Source organism: Corvus hawaiiensis, chromosome 15 (assembly GCF_020740725.1).
Source record: "Corvus hawaiiensis isolate bCorHaw1 chromosome 15, bCorHaw1.pri.cur, whole genome shotgun sequence".
Lineage (NCBI taxonomy): Eukaryota > Metazoa > Chordata > Aves > Passeriformes > Corvidae > Corvus > Corvus hawaiiensis.
In genome coordinates, this window is record NC_063227.1 from 200,620 (window position 1) to 220,359 (window position 19,740).

The 19,740-nt window shown below is 45.6% G+C and overlaps 1 protein-coding gene and 1 long non-coding RNA gene across 3 annotated transcripts; both read right to left on the reverse strand.

Moving 5' to 3' along the window:
- Positions 1-1,909: 1,909 nt before the first annotated feature.
- On the reverse strand, positions 1,910-12,951 carry LOC125333615. Of its 2 annotated transcripts, none has more exons than XR_007206921.1 (6): positions 12,671-12,951; positions 12,231-12,344; positions 11,021-11,196; positions 6,978-7,176; positions 3,897-4,022; positions 1,910-2,347 (listed from the first exon to the last, which is right to left on the reverse strand). It is a non-coding gene; the product is annotated as an uncharacterized LOC125333615 (long non-coding RNA). The 2 variants fall into 2 exon arrangements; XR_007206920.1 differs by lacking the exon at positions 1,910-2,347 and adding an exon at positions 3,009-3,770 and having other exon boundaries at positions 12,671-12,949.
- A 3,485-nt stretch (positions 12,952-16,436) lies between these two features.
- Positions 16,437-19,432, reverse strand: EGR1 (early growth response 1). Its single transcript, XM_048319927.1, has 2 exons — positions 19,075-19,432; positions 16,437-18,770 (listed from the first exon to the last, which is right to left on the reverse strand). The coding sequence occupies exons 1-2, from the start codon at positions 19,307-19,309 to the stop codon at positions 17,467-17,469; spliced, it is 1,539 nt and encodes a 512-aa protein (XP_048175884.1). The 5' UTR covers positions 19,310-19,432; the 3' UTR covers positions 16,437-17,466.
- Positions 19,433-19,740: the final 308 nt, after the last annotated feature.

The window sequence follows — 19,740 nt, forward strand, 5'->3', positions numbered from 1 at the left end:
GACTCTCTGAGATGCCTTACCTGGAAAGGTTTCTCTGACTGGGTAGGAGCGTGTTCTCTCCCTCATCCTGCTGGTGAGTCATCCCAAAACAGAGCCTGTGAACGGTGTCTCTTTTCCACGGGTAGGAAAGATTTTCAGCCTAGAGTTTTGGAGGCAGTTTGGAGGATGCCCCAGGAGTCCAAGGCCAGCCAGAGATCTAGTTCCTAGCAACTTTTGTCTGGGAGGAATCCCGTGACATTCTCAATTTTAAGAGGCGGAATCCTGCATTTGGACCCCGGCTCCTGGCTGCGAGCGGTGGCTTTTTTCCACAGGTAGGGAACATTTCCACCCTCCTGTCCTGGAGGCAGTTGCAAATGCCACCTGACCTAATCAAAAGTATATGCCAAGGCTTAATAAGAACCCAGAAGATCCAGTGCATCACCTGCATCACTGACTGAGCCTCAGTCAGTTCAGCTGGGTTTTGCGGGAGAGGACCACTGGGTTTGAACCTTTGTACAACCCTGTTTTGTGGGATTAAGCACAGCAAAATAAATATATAGATATAAATTATAGAAATCACTTATTTGCATTGATTTTAATTACTCCCTACAGATCGCAAGAGCTGTTACTCACCAGAACAATGACCGTGGGCAAATCTCTTTCTCTCTGCCTAGAGGAGAGACGTTGGGGAGCGTTTGACAGCAGAGGGGCTCTACGGAATCTTCACCGCTATGGTGGCAGGCACTTGACTGCAATAAAGATGCTTACAATAGATTTTATGTTACTTTCTCGACCAATTGCAGTTTTCACGTGCTTTCCCCGCCAGGCCCCGCCTACACGGGGCGGTGCACGATCTCCCAGAAGGACTGACGCTGCCGCCACCGCCGCAACTCCGCTGTTTCTAGGGCGAGGAGCCCGGCGGAGCGCAGCGCCGGCACCATCTTCGCGCCGGGGCGGGCGGCTCGGGGAGCGGGAGGCGGCAGGAAGGCGGGGAGGCGGCAGAGGAAGCGAGGAACACCCTCTGAGCCGGGCCTGGGCCCGTGGGCGCCACCGCGCGCAGCAGCGGATCTCCCCAGGATAACCACCAGCAGCCAATGCACCCGGGGGGAATCAATTCACTCCCGGTAACTGACCCAACGCGGGGTGAGCGGCAGCCGTGTCCCTGAACTGCCCAAGTTTCACCTCAGACTGGTGTGTTTGGCTGTGGTTTTTTTTTTCTTTTCTGCAATGTGAAAATTGGGGCGAGGGAGGTTGCTTTTTCAAAATCCTCGATTTTAGGAGTTTCCAGTGCTTTTCCACAACATGAAAATTCGTGCTTTTTGGTTTTTTTTTTTTTTTTGTCCATGACAATGTGGAGGGCTTTGGTTTCTGGCTGCATCAATCCACGCAGTTTCTGAAAGAAATTTCACAGTTTGGGGCTTCTGAGAGACAATTCTGCCGGGATTTATGGAGCGAGAAACCAAAACCTTTACCCAAAACTGTTTTGTTATCCCCCCCGCCCCATACACTTTGACATATTTACACTCATCTATTTCGACTATGTCTATTTGCACTTATTATACAGAATATCTGTTTACACTTACAGATCTATTAACACATCTGTTTAACTTCTGTTAACGCATAAACCACGTATTTAGACTGCTTAGACTTGTGCATTGATGCTTCAACATCACTTTAGACTTCTCCATTTCGACTTCAAGAAAAGCTCTGTTTAGATTACATCTAATATCTGCTTAGACTGTATGTAAGAGCTAATAGCTGTTAGCTCTTTTTTTTTTAAGTCCTTCATATATATCATATTTTGTTAAATTTTGAAGTCCTTTATTGGTTAATTTATATCTATATAAGAGTTATATTTGCATTTTAAAAGCTTGTATCTCTCAGTTTGGCTTGCATGGACAAGCTTGGGTAGCAGAGGGGGCAGGGAGGAGAAACCACAACAGTGGTTTCTGCAAGGAGCTTCTAGAAGCTTCCACCGTGTCTGGCAGAGCCAGTCCCTGGTAGCTCCGAAGACAGATGTGGTGCTCGTCAAGGCTGGGGCAATTAGAAACGGTGGTAATACCTCTGTGATAACATATTTAAGAAGAAACAAAAAAAATATATTGCACAGTTGTAACTGCGCCCGGAGAAGAGCAGGGTGGGAATATGCGAGCGGAAAAACTCTGCAGCCACCGAAGTCAGTGGAGAAGGAGGCACTCCAGGCAGCGGAGCTGAGATTCCTCTGCAGCCCATGGAGGAGACCATGCTGAAGCAGCCTGCCCTTGAAGGACTGCAACCTGTGGAAGAATGACTCACACTGCAGCAGTTCACAGAGATCTGTTGCTCATGAGATGGACTCACATTGGAGAAGTTTGCAGAGAACCGTCTCCTGTGGGAGAAACAAGGGGGGATAAAATGACCATAACCCCCCTTCCGTGTCGCTCTGCGTTGCCGAGGTACAAGGTGGAGCTGGGAAGGAGGGAGGGGCAGGGGGAAGGTGTTTTTAAGGTTTTCTTTTACTTCTCATTATCCTGCTCTGATTTTGTTAGCAATAAATTCAATTAATATCTATAATTTGAGCCTGGTTTGCCCATGATGCTGTTTGATGAGCCATCTCTCCTGGTCCTTATCTCTGTCCAGCTGTGGAGAGGAGTGAGTGAGCAGCTTTCATGGGTGCCTGGCATCAGGCCCGGGTCAACCCACAACACTTATACAAAACATCCGTCACGTGAAAAGGAGAAATTTCTTCAACCTTTAGTGGGGGGAGATCTACTGGAGCCTTAGTATTTACCTTACCTGTCAGCACCCTAGGAAAGCTGAGACCCTTGTGTCTGATGGGTCTGTTGCCATCCCGTTACAGGAATGCTTCACTGAGCAGTCCTGCTGGATCAAAGGGTGGCTCAACTGACTTATTCAAGAACACACCAACAGCATAAGGGAGACCCCTCAGCAGGTCTTCCCACTTTATGACCCCCTAGCGGCTCTTCCTCTTTATTTATGTCACCTGCTGCCAGTGACTGCTACCATCCGTGAAGGACTCACACCAACAGTTTATAGAATAAGACTCTTTATTAATATAAAATAGTGACAGGTTAAGGTTCAAGGATTGTCGGCGATAGTATCTGACTGCAAAAACATATTCAAAGAAATACAGAGACAAGCTCTAAGCCCCAATAAAAGTATTCAGTGCGCACAGAGCACGGTTCTGGCTGGATGGCCGGGCCCAGAGAGTGGTGCTGCATCCAGCTGGTGGCCGGTCCAGGACATGGACCTGCAGAAGTGTCTAGAGGAAGCCACAAAAATGGAGGGCTGGAACACACCTGTTCCATGAAGAAAGGCTGAAAGAGTTGGGGTTGCTTATCCTGGAGAAGAGAAGCCTCCAGGCAGCCATTACTGTGGCCTTTCAGTATGTATAGGGGGCCTTTAGGAAAGATGGGGACATACATTTTAGTAGGATCTGTAGTGATAGAAGGGGTGATGTTTTTAAACGAAAAGAGTATAGATCCAGACTAGATAAGGAAGAAATTTTTTACAGCGAGGATGGTGAAATACTGGCACAGACTGCCCAAAGAAGCTGTGGATGCCTCATCCCTGGAAACATTCAAGGTTGGACAGAGGTCTAAGAAACCTGATCTAGCTGAAGATGTCCATGCTCATTGCAGGGGAAGTTGGAGCCCATGACCTTAAATTGCATGATTCTATAAGTAACAGACAGCTGTGGTGGTACATCCCTCCACCCTGCAAAGAATCAAGAGCTACCAAATTATGCTGGTAACGTCTTTTCAATGGGCATCACCCAAGTTGTTCAGCATCTGAAAGACAAAAATTGGTTTCTGTCCTTCCTCAGCCATGCTACAGGTTTGTTAGAGAAAACAGGAGGCTGAAAATTTACTGCCTCTATGCAACCAGTTCTTTTAAATCACATTTCCATACAATACCTTGTTCGGTGGCATTCTGTGTCACAGTTCCATATACCATAGCACAACCCAAGCTTCTACACACAGAGCAGGACTCTACACAAAGCTGTTATCACTTGAAGAGCTGTCCCCTTCATAAATTACTATCTGCAAAATACAATAAGACAGTTCGGTTTGAAGTCTTCCCCTCTTCCCCCCCACCCCCTCCAGCCCCACTCCTTAACTTTGCTGCACTGCTACTTCTTGTGATACTTGTAGCACTGCTGGGAGCAGTATCAGGTCCTCAGTTTGGAAGTCTTAGGACAAGGCTCTGAAGCGCCACAGCTAACTTGAAGAAGACCGAATAGTAATACCAAAGTCTGAGTTACTAGATCAATTTACTATAAATTGCTGAAAACTCAAAATTTAAAAAAAGTATCATCTATGAATGTGAAAACAATGCAAAATTTAAATTAAAAATATGATTTAGGAAAAAAAAAAGTCCCAGACTTTTTATTCTTTTTACCTGGTAGCAAATCTTTATCAGTATCTGCCAGCCTATATGTATTTATTGCAGTGCAACATGAAAAAAAGCTTCTCTGAATCCTCTCATGTTTCCTCCACTTCATGCTAAGCATGCATGTACATTATGCACAGGCCACTAGATCTCAATGCAAGACAAGAAAATCCAAGGAAAACATTAAGTTTAAAGTCCCATTTTTTCCATTTTCTAGGATTAAAATGCAAAGCTTTCAGCTAAAAATTGAGGCTCTGAACACAATTTTTCTACGCAGAAACTAGACTTAGAATTCAACTTAGCATTTGACTTAACATCGTCGGTATACAATAAGCATAGGTGTACAGAGCTGGCCACACAGCAATTCTGCCTGAAACAAAACTACTTATTAGTTTATCCATCTCAAATATTTAAAGCATGTGGCAGAAGTAATTCAAAGAAATCCAGGGTAAATTAGGCACTGTGAATGAAATTCATATCCTAAAATGAGAGTAGTACTAATTTCACTTTATACCAGTTTAGGTGGTGCACAAGCATTATGCAGACTTGTCCACCTGTACCCCAGAATGGATTTTGTCATTCAGGATAAGCTTTCACTACAGGTTTGCTAGAACATCTGGAAAGGCACCACAGAAAGTTGCAGCAAATGTGGTATGGATCACATGCCTGCCTGTGTTTCACATCTGGAGTAATCTAATAGTGGGGAGGGGTGTCACCCATTACAGAGAGAACATGTGCAATCACAGTTTTAAGTCACACACTCTTTTCCAGATTTATCTGGGATTCTGAGAGCAGCCTGAAGGACAAGCTTTAGATTATCACCTTTCAGAAAACATGTGGGAATTCAAGACATTTTCCATTATGCTCCAGAATACATAGATAACCCAGTCTGCTCATGTAGCCTCACTGCAGCCAGACCCTTGTTTAAAGACAGGCTTTCTGACCCAGTTTCTTCCACTGGACTTCCTTCAGATGTTGAAAAACACCTGCCTAAGGCCAAGCACTCCAAGAGGCACTCAACTATTTTGACTCTCAGATGCACCCAGTCAGTGCACACAAATGAGAAGAAAAAGGGAGAATAAAAGCACTTTCTGTCCTATCTAGTCTCATAGATGGCCCAAGACAGATGGGCATCCCAGACTGCAATGTGCAGCAGAGGTTATTTAGTGTTGCTTGGTGCCTTCCCAGATACTGGAAGCAGCTTGGCTAGTACTCTCCTTTATACAAAAATCTAGAAGTGCGGAGTTTACATGGTGCCTCAAAGAGCGTTCCTGGCTCTTCTGCCTGTTGCCAACTGACACTGGGAATGAACCATGAAAAGCAATGTCAGAAGTTATAAAGTTCTAGATGTGTGTTATGCTCCAAAGATACGCATTCCAGTACTTGTCTCCAGGCACCCTGAGCTGGAAAACAAAACAACTTTCTACTCCTTGTGAGTTAAGGGAGAAACTGGGAAGGAGGAAGGAAAAAAACCACACAAATGGGAAGACGACACCACCACAAGTCCCGTGGAAAAAATCAAATATACAAACAAACAAAAAACCCAGACAAAAACCAACCAAGAACCTTAGCCTCAGATTCCTAAAGGAATTCAAAGGAACCCAAGCTGCATAACTTGATGCGATTGGTTTCATACTCAAGACTACACTTAGAGTTACAAGGTTACTTGACCATTGCTAACGTGGGTATTTCCTAGTACGAACGTCCACGTTTTGTTTCTTAACACAAGGTGGCAGCATACGGCACCTAAAGCCTACTGGCGCCACCTCTGATAAAGCCAAACAGAGCTCAGTTATCTAAGTACGGCACAAGCTGCTCTCTCTGAAGTCGAGAAATTACCAGAAATCTCTAAAGTCTGCACAAGAGAACTCTGAGTATAACTTTATCACCTACTACCATTCGGCTATATCTGCTTTCAAAAGTAATTGTAAGCTACCACCATCCTAGAGGAAAAGGGTAAAATCACTGTCCCTTCTGTCCTGCCAGTCAGTGAAGTCAGGTCACCAGCCTTTCAAGTCTACGAACAGACTTTCCTTCTCCTCTTTTACAAATGCAATAGACCCTACCAGAAAAGGCATAAAGAGTAGCCCTAAAAGAAGAGTCTGGAAGACCGTTCTTTCTATGCGGTATTCCTGCTTCAGAAAAAGGAAGTGTTTCCAGTTTCTGAGCATTTGTCTTCTTCACACAGAAGACCTTATAAAACCCACCTTGCAAGAATACTGTGTGGTTTGATGTTTCTAATGAAGCCTGTATGCATTTATGTCCTGTTAAATTCCATTTAAGTGAAACAACATTCTCTGGTAAATCAAGAAACTTAAAACGAGGCATTCAGTTTTGAGTACCTCTTCCAGCTCATTTTACTCATTCCGGGTAGGGCCAGTTTTGTTCTCTTATGAAGCTGATTTCTCTTTTAAAAAACAAAACCAAAACAACAACAACAACAACAAAAAACCCTAGCGCTTTTTTGTTATTATTTTTACATGTACTTTATAGACCCATCCACCTTGGGCAAACCCACATTTGCTGTGCTGACAAACTTCCACTATCACAGCTTTGATGCGAGACCTGTGCGCTGGGTAAATAGTTATTATGATTCCCTCTCTTACCTGCAAGACATCACATCAATCAAACGGATTCAAAATCCATTGTACCAGCTGTTGAATTACCAGCTCCTGGGGCACAAGACATGGGCAGTTCAGGATCCACATGGAAAAAGTCTGGATCACCATGCCAAGGGACTCCAGAAGACTGTTCAAGGACACCTTCGGTGACAGCTGGCAACAGCTGTATTGTGAAAGAGGAATCCTGTGATAAAAAAAGTGCAAGTCTGATGACAAGGAACGATTCTGGGGCAGACTCTTCAAAGAAGGCAAAGGCTTTGTCACTGAGCATAACACCTGAAGTCAGGTTTGCATAAGGGAGACAGAGGTAGGCTGTAGTGACGTCCAACATTATTATTAGCAATATGACTGCCTAAGATTATGACTTGTCAGACAAGCACAGATGATAGGAACAGACAGGGAGTTTGGGCAGACTTTTTGGAAATGCTAGTTTATCTCTATTAGTCTTTATTTGAGTGAATACAAACAGTTGGGAAAAAAAACTAAAGTTCCTGGGAAGAAAGTTTAGTACATTAAAACAAACCAACCATCCCTGTCAGGGAGGCCTTAGCCTTCAATTTCATGTTTTGGATAAGGTCTCCCTGACAGATTTTGTTTCCTTGGGTTTTGTTTGTTTGAGATACTTTTTTATGCTCTTGCTACCAAACAGTGGACCAGAAATGCAGAATGACCATTTATGGCTAGAAAAAAAAAATGGTGCAAGGAAGAGGGATTCAGAATCATTAGGAAATTAGAGAAGCCTTCAAAAATAGAAGGACCCTATACAGGATATATGTCCTTCATCAGAAGCCACATGCAATCAGGGTGCTGAAATTGACAATAAAAAAAAGAGAAAAGGGGGTTGGGAGGGTTTAACCTAAGAATCACAGGAAAACCAGCAAGTGTTGAAAAGCACACGGTTTTTGGTCATATACACAAACTTTTGTATTTTCCTAAGTATAAAAAGCATTCACCAAAACACAAGAACAGTTCAACATCCTTGCAAGAGCAACAAAATCCGGATATCTACTACAATGGGGCATTTAAACTTTATTTTTTAATAAAGTAGTAGCATAGCTTGAAAAGTAAAAATATTTCCTAGTGACAGGAAAACATTTTAAAGACATCAAATCAGCAATCGTGCTTTATTACCTACTAGAAAAGGCTAAGAACCAATCCAAAATAATTATTCTGACAAAGGGGAAGGACAACATCCCTCAAAACGTGGAAATTATGGTGAAATACAGAAAACCAAGACATGGTCATAAGCTGTCATATTAAAACACAATACGGCAGGCCAGAAATATGGCTTGGGGAAAACCACTCGCAGACAGGAAGAGAACTGGTGACTCCTTTCCCTGCCATATCAGGGACTGCAAGGTCTATCAAAGAATTCATAAAGCAAGCTGATGGTCAAAATTTAAGGGGGCACCAGAAGTGATTGTCACACCCGTTTTGTTTCAGACAAACTTGGAAACGTTTCTGTGACATAAATTTCCTTTACAGGTGTTACAAAATATTTTAAACTGAAATATCTGTAGAACAGATTACAGAAGGGATTAAGCCATCAAAACAAATAACAACTAGTCATGAGGCCATATGGTATCCCTTCCGATGCTTGACTTGAGGATGAAATAACAAGCACGGCATCTGTGGTGTTTTATCTCTGTACTAGGGGACGGGATGGTACCATACGTAACGTGATTTTTTCATTGAGATTTTCAGACAGCTCCAGGCTTAAAAATCCTATGTCTGCCCCAGGCATGCTAGTGCAAGCACACTAGTAGAGCTAGCTAGAAGAATTTGCACATACATAAGTAGTAAATGTACATAAAACATCAGCACAATTTTTGCAAAGGAAATTTGTGCCTGACAAATCCTTTAGAACTATTTGGAATTATCAGTGAACGTACAGACAAGAGAAATTCACCTGATGTACTGTATATGGATTTCTAGAACCTGTTCAGTACAAACCCTCAAAGACTTAACCTGCGTTGCGTGGGACAACAGGAACAGTTCTCCCATAGAGAAGCAACTCATTAAAAGGTTAAAAGAAATTGAATAAATGGCCAGTTCATAGTTGAGTAAAAATTGCCAGTAGATTCAAGCAGAGATCTCTGATTAGCCCTAGGAAACCATACTTACAGAGGATTTGAAAAAGTCAGGTGAGTAGCGAGGCAAGAGATTTCTAGCAATGTTCTCCTGCGTAGTTAAAAAAATGTCCCTGTAGGGTTGCTGCAGGGGCTAACAATATTGCCGGAACAAACAGTAAAGCTGCAGATGCATTTCGGTGTGAATAATGCAAAAAATAAACAGCAAAGACGCACAGGGTATGGACGTTCAAAGTTTGAACATCGAACATTGAATACTGAACAGAGAACCGTTATGACCAAGAGGAGATCTTGAAAATTAATAGGTTTAAAAGCTCATTGCTCAAAATTCAGATAGAAGACTTGGAAATACTTGCAAAAGAATAGAAAACATAGGAGGGGAAAAAAATAACGTTACAATTAATCCACACTGCTCCTCCATCTTGAATATGGTGTATAATGCAGACCTCTACCTCTCCGAAATGAGGTAACAGTAGGTACTAAAAGATATACATGTATGAAATGAGATACAAATCAGCTGCTGTACAAAACAGACTCTTCTTCAACCAGAGAGCAAATTGGGACAGGCATGACAAAGTTCAGCAGTTATCACAGAAGTGATATTATTCATCGCTTTCTGTAATAGAAGTCTTATGATGTGTCAAATGGCATTAGGAAGTACCAGGTTTAAACACACATCTCTCTCCTTCTTTATGCAGCACCTGGACATTGTAAAACTCATTTTTCCATCAGATACTGTGAATGCTAAAACTTGGCATAGCTTAATAAATCACTCAGACAACGTCAGATGAAATGTGCAAAGACAGGACCTCTAGTTCATGAAACTTATCAGCCACAGGTCACAGTCACGAGAAAAATATTCCAGGGCTGTCTTGGACAATGGACCAGAGATTGGACTCCTTTTGACTATGGAAAATCCTTTAACAAACACCATCAGTCTTTCCTTGCTTATTAACTACTATATTTTAATGTAGGCATGCTTTAAAAAAAAAAAAAAATCTCACGTCTTCATTTTATGACCCTAGAGGTCTGTGCCACATTACGACTACAATTAAAACACCTCAGGTGGCTTGTTTCGTCCACAAAAGACCTCCTCCTTAGGAAAAACGTGAGATGTATGGATACCTTCTGCCATTAAATTCAATGCTTCACAGATGTGTTCCAGTTCATTTGAATGCATCTGGAGCTTCTTATAATTCTCAAGCTTTTTTCCACAAACAGAACTTAAGAATCATGGCCGAGACCTTAAATCACAAATATCTTCAGAACAAAATGCTGCTGCTGTACATTTCCTTCAACTTTGTGTCATATTTCCAACTCCGGTTCTCTGGCTAATTAGGAAGAAACCTTTCAGACAGTATTCTAAGAATCTCTGTTGACATTTTGTTCAAGGGAATTGTTAATAAGATTTACTCAATCGAGCCTGTTCCTTCATTTCCTTATGCTCCAGTGTTCTTTCAGGTATACCAAAGAAAAATACTGTTAAAACCACTAAAAATGGTAGAACTAAATTCATTCACTCCATAGCTTAATCACACTTCTTTGACTAATGTTTAGATTTTACTAAGGTGTGTTTAAAAGTATTCTGAGGGTTCCCTAAGGCTGCTATAACTAGAACTCCTGTAAATGCAGGCAAACCTGGACACATAGTTCCAGTTCACACACTAAGCTCACAGAATGTCACATGTCGGAATGCAGCAGGCAGTTCAGTGACTTGCTACGTAGCTGGGCACATTCTGGTAGATAACCTGAGAGCTACACACACCTGTGCAGTCAAACCAGTGCAGCAATTAGGATAAACAGATTTTAGATATTCATTATGTAACATGTTTTCATGAGCTTCTAAAGCCATCCCCAAATAACCTTGTCAGATTGAAGAACAGCCACTGACATAAAAAGCCATGCTCAGTCTGTTTAAAAGTTTTAACTGCATCTTACCAAAAGGATGAAAGCATTCACCGCCTCTTAACGATCAAATCGAAATTCTTTCTCCCCATCTCTCCAACTCTGATGTTCGCAGATCTATTAGTGATCAACAGTTGTACTGTTACAGGAGAAGCCCACTATCACGGTAGCTGGGGTAACAGAAGTTGTGTCATATTACTCAGGTCAGCCTAAGAGAGGACACGAATAGCAGAACTTTCAGCTGTCAACATTTACTGGTAGTATCATTGTGTAACATCATTTGTGTTTGGAGATACAAAAACGTGGTAGGAAAAGGTCACAAAAGAAAAAGATAAGCCTATATGCTTGCTAAAAAAGAAAAAAAAAAGCCCCAGAAGCATACTTTCATAATGCTTTTTGTATTTATGGAAGCAAAATATACACATTGAAAATACTTCTGCGTAACCTTCATTTTTGTTATGATGGTGCCGAAAAATTGAAGCCTGCAAAGTGCTAGAGATTATGTATAAGCATCAGCCTCAGCTATTTAGAAGAGAGAGTTTCATTCATCAAGACCATCATTAGTCTATCAGTCAAGGCTGATTTCTAAAAACAAAGTTCCTTTGATTATAGGAGAAAAGCTTAACTATTAAAAAAGTTCTTGTTCTTTAGCTATATCTCACATTTCATCCTAGAATCTTTGTGCACTTTGAAACATACAATCTCTTTTCTAGGTTTAACTAGTACTTATTAGGGCTACATTAACCTAACGTACACAGGTAAAAACATGGAATGTTTAGCTCAACGACCACACCACCAAGCGCTCTTCATAAATATATTGTCTGCACTCAAAACTCTTGAGGATTCTAAAGTCTACTGGGCCACAAACAGAAAAAATTTGAAATAGAGTCACTTATACCAAAAAGTCAAATACGCTAGCCCCAGTTAATTGTGCAGCTTGCTTTAGAAGGGGTCAGCCCTAGTTAATAGTTTGGTTTAGAAGGGATCAAAGACACTCTTCATGAGCCAGCCTTCAGCCACTGCACTCAGCTTCACTCAAACCGAACAGTGGTGAGAATGTACTTGGGGGCAGCCCTTCTAAGGACATCTGCCGCAGCTCAGATTACCTTCAGTCTGCGAGCTACCAGTTTAGAGTCTACAAAGTTATTTCTCTTGGGGCTACCTGAGGTCTTGCTCAGATGCACAAAATCCGGACGTGTACGAGTGAAATCCCTAAAGGAAAGAAAGGCCCATGAACACATACCTCTTGAGTACAAAGTCTCTCCCTACAGCTCTCTCTTCTCCGTGCTGTCTCGTCTCTTCAGTCAGGGCCCATAAGCTACTTGGTAAGAGCAATTCGCGGTCACAACAGAAATACCTGTAACAGTTGCATTTTACCAGCTTTCTAGAAAGTCTCCAGTGGCATTTCCAGAAAATAAGAGGACACAATCCAACAGGCCACACAGCGTACCACACCAGACACTGCACTCCGAGTATGCCCGAACTAATTTTTAGCTCCTTATTTCTAAGGGGAAAGAAAACCGAACAATCATTTTTCTCTAGTGCAATTAAAGCAAAAAACAACCACCTAGTCGAGGACTATCCACACTTCCCCACGTGAACAGTCGCTTACAGAAAGGCTCTGCAGAGGAAAAGGCTGGGTGGACAAGGTCAGTGGCCTCTGCAGGGTAGACTGCACCCTACCTATTTCGGAGGCGTGTATGAAGAGCGACTCAGTCCCTATTAACGAAAACGAACAGTAACCAGCAGCGAGGAAGCGCTGACGGTCGGCCTGCCCTCCAGCGGCCTTTGCGAGCCCCACGGAGAGCCGCGGCCCGCCGCTCGGCCCACTGCGGAGCAGAGACTTCCGCTGCCCGGAGCCGCGAGCCCCGTAATCCACGGCTGGTGCGGAGCCAGCACCCTCCCCAGAGAAGGCTTCCCGAGCCCACTCCAAGAGGAGGAGGGGGAGGGGGGCAAGGGGGGGGGGGGGGGGGGGGGTACGGGGTAAGGAGGAGGGAGACCGTGCTGCAGCATCCCGGCGGCTGCGCGGCGCAGCCCCGGAACGCCTAGGCAGGAAACTCCTTTTTTGGCCCGCGGAAGGGCCATAAAAGGCATGGAGGAAATTCCAAATATGGTCGGCGCGGTTCCGGACGCCGCGGAGGCGGTGCTTCTGCTCAGCCGGGATCGCCCCCGGCGCGCTCGCGGCGCTGGCGCGGCGCCGCGAGCGCTGGAGCCTCGGGGGAGGGGGAGGGGGGGGGCTCCCCTGAGCCCAGCCGGGCCGCCGTTCCTGTCGCTAGCGGTCAGATCTGAACTGGGCTTTAAATAACAAACACCTGAGGTTTAGTTCCAAGCAAATGGGTTTTCTGCGCGTGAGTGTAAAAGCGAGAGGTCTTCGCTTCCTTCCCCGCCGCTGTACTTCCTGCAGGGGAAGGGTTTTCCCGGCCGGTGACAACACCTGCTGTTTCCTTGGAGCAGCCTCCTTGAAACCGACTCATCCTCCCAATTGGACTAGAAGCAAACTTTTTAAGAATCAGAAATCCTGTCTTCAGGCCAACAGCAAACGAAAGATCTTGCAGAAAACGTATGGTCAGGGCTTTCTCAAGCCTGAAATCTGCTTTCGTTTTATGGGATGAAGGCCATGAAAATAGTGGGAGCAGAGGACCCCATGCATTTATTTCCTTTATGTTACATACAAGGGCAGCAAATGCAAAGCGCAGGTTACTGCAACTTAGACCAGATGCCAATGCTTAAATTATGAGCATTTTCTAGGAAGTTACGCCTAAGGGTACCTGCATGAAACTCTCCCAAATGTCATACATCAACAGTTTTTACAATTTTTTTTTTTTTTTTCCATGCTAGAGGCTCCATGGCATGGGGAGCTTCCTGCAATGGGATGCAATTCAGACAAGTGATCTCCTCCTAGCTGGATGGGAAGTGTCATTTGCCAGTTTGCAGGGCATTAAAGGCAAGCTATAGTGCACAGCTACTCAGTTCCTCAGAACACTGCTAGCTTGTACTTCTCAGCATACTGCTTTTTGAGTCAGGGTTAACGTGGGGCCAACAGTAGTCCTACATACCTGGTTCAATGCCTCTGAACATCCCTGCAGTTGGACAGTGCTACCCATGGAGTGTCTGTGACCAATGCATAACAGCTCTTGGAGCCCAGAATTCTTCCACTTAAAGGGATACTGCAGCATACTCAAGAGAAGGTTTAAGGAGGTGACAGGGGAGGGGAGAGAGAGGGATAGGGTGAATTTCTAGAGGCTCCCACGAGTTGAAATTGTCTACTGTAACAAAGTGGATCATGCATGGGGCAAGTAGGACCAGCATTTCTTTGAGCTAGAGATCCCATCATCTCCCTCGGACCGCTGGCTTGGCACCCAGAGGCCAGTCTTGTGTCTGGCAGAGGTGTCTAGTCAGACATCAGAGACACGCCCTGCTGCTAGTAAGGGTGCACTTGCCTTCATTCCTGTATAGCCACGCACTGCTGCCTGACTTGGACCGCTTTTCACACAATGCACTAAACAGAATCTATCTTTTTTTTTGCCTCTTTAGGCAAGGAAATTACCATCGCTGCTCATTTCAAAGTGCCCTGGAGAACCTGGGGCACCCTCAGGCTCTCAAGCAGTTTTTAGCACAATCAACAAACTGACTACTCTGTCAGTTTTTAGCACAATCAAAATTCCAGAAGGCTAGACCAGGAGTTAATGGAGATGAGCTTGAAAAGACATCAACATCTACATCTTTTTGAGGAGGAGAAGTGGAGAGGAGGGTGTGCTGATCTCTTCCTTGTGGTATCCAGTGACAGGACAGGACACGCAGGAGTAGCTCAAAGCTGCGTTAGGAGATGTTCAGACTTCACATCAGGAAACATTTGTTTACTGAGGGGGTAGTCAAATGGAACAGGGTTCCCAGAGAGGTGGTCAATGCCTCAAGCCTCTCAGTATTGAAGAGACATTTGTACATTGTAATATATGTACCCTTAATAGCATGCTTTAACTTTTGAACAGCCCCAAAGTGGCAGCTGGACTACGAGTTCATTGTAGGCCCTGGCTCCCTTTCAACTGAGATATTCTGTTCTCTACATGTGATCAGAGCAGTTCTCACAGATCAGAATAAGCTGACTCCAACTGTTTATTTTGTTCTTGGCTTTGGGAACTGGATGTAGGCAAAAATTTTATCTTTACCTGTATATAATGTTATTTTCTTCCTTCTTTGAAGCACCACGTTTGGAGACCCTTCATTGTCTTTTCTCCCATAAGGGGAGTTCTGTGACTTCTGACATGGGTTATATGCTCAGGTAGTCCGAAGCCACGTATGCAACTTGCCCAGTCAACTTGCCTTGAACAAAGGCCAGAGCCCCTTGGGTTGAAGAGAATTAGCATCTTTTTCTGAAAAGGGGCATCTATCAGGACCAGCTACAAAGTCACTGTTAGCAGCTTGCAGATCACATCCAGCACTGCAGGCACAAACCAGCACAAATCTGCACAGGCCTTTCCCCACAGCTTGTCCCAGTCCTCTGAGAACAGTCCTGCCTGAGAGACGACAGACTGGGATTTACCAACTGGTAAGCTCTTAGGCATCTTTCAGAATTTATGCCATTTGCCAGAGGTGGCCTTCATACCTGAGGAGGACTAGCATAGGGGCTTCAGCCAGTTGCCCTTCCTAGCGAGTACAGTCAATTTTGGTAAGCAGTTAGGGCACACTGTGTTTGGCAGAGGTTTTTTGCCAGTTTACACCGTGCTAGGTGCATTCATCAGGACCTTTATCTGCATCCCAACTAGTCACAACCTTAAACATTAGTGTCTTGTAGAGAGCCTACCCAAAAGGAGGAACACCTCTTCTGTACCTGCACCACGAGCTCTCACAGATCCAATTTCCTCTGAATTCAGTCTGCGGTGATCACATAACCCCTGAAATGCATTTCAAGCCACCAGGGAAGGAAGTGTTTTCTCCTAGAAATACTGAAACACCTGTAAGAAAGGGTATCAGGCCCACACACTCATATGCCCTATGTTGTGTCAAGGAGGAACTTACGGCAACCCTCAGCTGACCAGGGCTATCTTCTGTCAACCAGCCGTTATGACTGAGCTTACCGTATTTCCAGCCTAGAAACTGCTCTATCATTTTGCCATCCCGTGAGATTTCTGACTACCTCGGAACACAGCTGAGATTCTAATTTTATAACTTTAGTTTCCTCACTGGAACAATTGGTTTTCTGTCTAATACTAGCTCTGGAGAAGCCAGAAGACAGTAATTGTGGCTACTTCAAAAGAGCTCGTGATGCAAGGACACGTGTACACCATCCATGCTTTTTGCAAGCAACTGGATGTGAGAGCGATCTCCTCTCCTTTCTTTAAACAGGTGTTTTTTTCCAGGAGACAAGCGGTACGTGTGGCTTTGAAGCAACTGCAGGAGTCGGGATTGCTGTGGTGCAGTCTTCCTAAGTAGTAAGTTCAAGGAAAATTTGTAAGTCTGCACAATTTGATGTTTTATTTATTTTTTTCTGAAGGGTATTGTACACCAAATGTCCCAATGGCAGGAAAGCGCATTCAATGTGTTTAGAAGCCAAACAGTCACTTTCATTTTAACAAACACAATTACGAAGTAAAAATAAACCACAAAATAATGAACCGCATGTTCATAACATACAAAAATTGCTGCCTACTCAGTAGGTAACTACAACATTCCAACTCCTGAATATATATATATATATATATATATATATATATATATATAAATTTACATGTTTGTAACAAAAATAGACTTTGGGGGGGGGAGGGTATGGGTGCTTTTTTTTGTTTTTTTGCTTACATTCCATCCCCTGGGCCTTTCTCTTTCTCCTCTCCCTACCCATTCCCTGCTCTTCCTTACATTCTTTGAGTAACATCCTTTCCACTTTAAGGCAAGATGCAAAGCATCCACTCACACAAATGCATGACGTCAGCAAGGCTTCACAAAAAGGCACCAAGACTTTTAACTTTTAAAACAAAACTTCTGCCACATGTGAGTGTCTCATCAGGTGATATTTACATAGCATCACTCCAACATGCTCGAATACAGTAAGTGCTGTTCCCAAAGAAGTTTGAAATGCATTATAGCTTTGTCACTGAAATAGAATTAACATTTACAAAATATGGCCCTGCAAACTCCAAATTATACAATATGAATATGCAAAGATTTTTTCCACATTAATAGTACCTAAAGGAAAGCAAAACCATGGCACATGTACAATTTACATCAGCTAAATACTTAATCAAAAGTCCTTTCATCCTAATAAAAGATTATTGTTTACGGGGAAAATTATATTGAACTTATATCCACAGTCCATGCAAATTAAGTCATTCAACAGAGGTGGAAAACTTAAGCAGCGGTTGTTTCAGGCAGCTGAAATTTAAACTAAATAGCCTTGCAACGTATGGTGTTGTGGGAGTAATTGGAGACTCCATGTCTGATAATACCAATGGAAAAGGTGAATTCTCCTGTTCCAGAAGGTAGTCTCAGCAGATCTCAATTGTCCTTGGAGAAAAGGCCGCATTCATGTCTGAAAGTGCTGAGGTCACCTGTGAGCTGAAATTGTTGGCGACTCCTGGAGATGAGAAGGAAGTGGCCACTTGGGTCTGAAAAGTGGCAGTGCCAGAGGGGTAAGTGGTTGCTATAGAAGGGGATGGGAATGTGGTGTGTGCAGGGGAGGGATAGGAAGAGGGAGCAGGAGAAGAATATGCTGTGCGCACTGGGGAGGGGTAAGTGGTGGCGATGGAGGAAGGGTAGGATGTAGTCACAGAGGATGAATAGGCAGGAATTGAGGAAGCAGTTGAGACTGGAGCTGCCTTTTCCGCTTTCTTGTCCTTCTGCCTAAGGTGGATTTTAGTGTGCCTCTTCCTCTCATCACTTCTGGCAAACTTTCTGCCACAAATGTCACAGGCAAATGGCTTCTCCCCTGTGTGCGTGCGGATGTGCGTAGTCAGGTGGTCACTCCTGCTGAAGTTCCGCATGCAAATGCGGCACTGGAAAGGTTTCTGTCCCGTGTGGATGCGTATGTGCCGCGTTAGCTCATCAGATCGTGAAAACCTCCGGTCACAGGACTCCACTGGGCAGGCATAGGGTCGCTCATGAGGAGGGGTCTTGCTGGGACGGTTTGGGTATTTCCTCATCCTGCTGGGCTTGATCAGCTGGGACTGATAATTAGTGTTGAGGGTCTTCAACTCTTGGGAGCCAGTCTGAGTAGCAAATGCCTTAATAGTGGACAGTGGTGTGAGGGAAGGCTGCTGTGCTCTGGTCTCAAGGGCCGGGAAGGGCTTCTGATCAGCTGGAACAAGACTGAGCTCACCCTGCTGCTGAGGGAACAGGTAATCCGGGATCATTGGCACCTGAAAGTTGGTTTTAGCAGTCGGATAAGCTGGAGGTGGATACTGGATGGGGGCTCCAGAGGGGTTGGGGAAGGACTGGGTCTGGGATTCAGGGAAAATGTCAGAGCTGGAATTGGGAAACGTTGGTGCAGCTGAATAAATTGGATTGTTCTCGCTGGCTTGGACAGAACAGCTCAGAGGGGAGCTCTGCGAGGAGGAGGAGGAGGATGGTGATGATGAAGTAGGCGTAGAGGTGGGAGGTGCATTAGCCATGCCCACCAGCCCACTGACGAGGCTGAAGAGGGGCTCTGGCCATAAGGGGTTGCTGCTGTTGGGGGCCGGCTCTAAGGAGAAGCGCCCCGTGTAGGTTATCGGTGGCAGTCGCGTCGTTTGGTTGGGATAGTTGGTTTCTGGCAGGGTTTTCTCGCTGTTCAGGGAGATTTCGGGAAAAGTGTCTGCAAAGAGAGGAATAGCGATTAATACCAGCAGCCACTGCAGCCGCTGCTGGTGCTTCGCGAGCCATCCCTCACACAGCGCAGCCCCAGATTCTGGTTAATTACTAATTGAGCGTAACATAGTGCAGCGTCGCTGGCAGGTCTCCAGCCGCAGCTAGTCCGGAGCCGCTGACGCACACAGGAGAATCCCCCCGCGCGGCCGCCGGGACAGATGCGACGCTGCAGCGCGGAATTCCCGCAGGCGTCGCTGCCCCCGCGGCACACCGGGACTCCCCGCCCGCCTGGGCGATGTCAGCGCGCTTACCTGCCGCGAGGTGCTCGAAGTGCTGCTCTCCGGGCTCCCCGGCAGCGCCGAAGCCCGCACTCTCGGGTGCCCCGGGCGGGGCAAGGAACTGCGGGCCCCCGCCGCTGAGCAGCATCATCTCCTCCAGCTTGGGATAGTGAGTGTCCATGGCGGGGGGCGAGTGCGGGAAGGTGCCAAAGGGGTCGGAGATCTGCAGCGGGGGCAGGAGCTGCATCTCTGCCTTGGCCGCGGCCATGAGAGCGCCGGGCTCCGACTCTGACGGGTGATGGCGCTGCCGCCGCGGGCCCGGCGGACAAGCCGGCTGCGGCGAGGCGGCCGTCGCCTGCTCTGCGCCCTGCGCCGCTGTCGCCCCGGCGCTGCCCGCTGAAAGCGCTCGGGTCCCCGCCCGCCCGCCCGGGGCTCCCCCCGGCTCTGCCCGCTGGAAGCGCTCGGCTCCCCGCCCGCCCCAGCACCGCCTCTATATATCGAGTCTCACCGGCCGCAGCCCGCCCCAGCGCTGACGTACATGGCCATATATGGAAAGCAGGAAGCCCTAATATGGATGCGGGCCGGAGGACCCCTCCTGGCGTCAGAGCCTGGCACCGGGGAAAGCCGGGCCGGGGGGCCCCGCCCGCCACGGGCTGAGGGCCCCACGCCCGGTGCAGATCTGACCCCCGCCACCGGCAG

Excerpts from the sequence above, each read along its gene's own strand:
- EGR1 (XM_048319927.1), bottom strand. The coding sequence starts at position 19,309 with ATGGCCGCGGCCAAGGCAGAGATGCAGCTCCTGCCCCCGCTGCAGATC. Across the intron at positions 18,771-19,074 it reads CTTCGAGCACCTCGCGGCAG|ACACTTTTCCCGAAATCTCC; the intron begins GTAAGCGCGCTG and ends CTCTCTTTGCAG.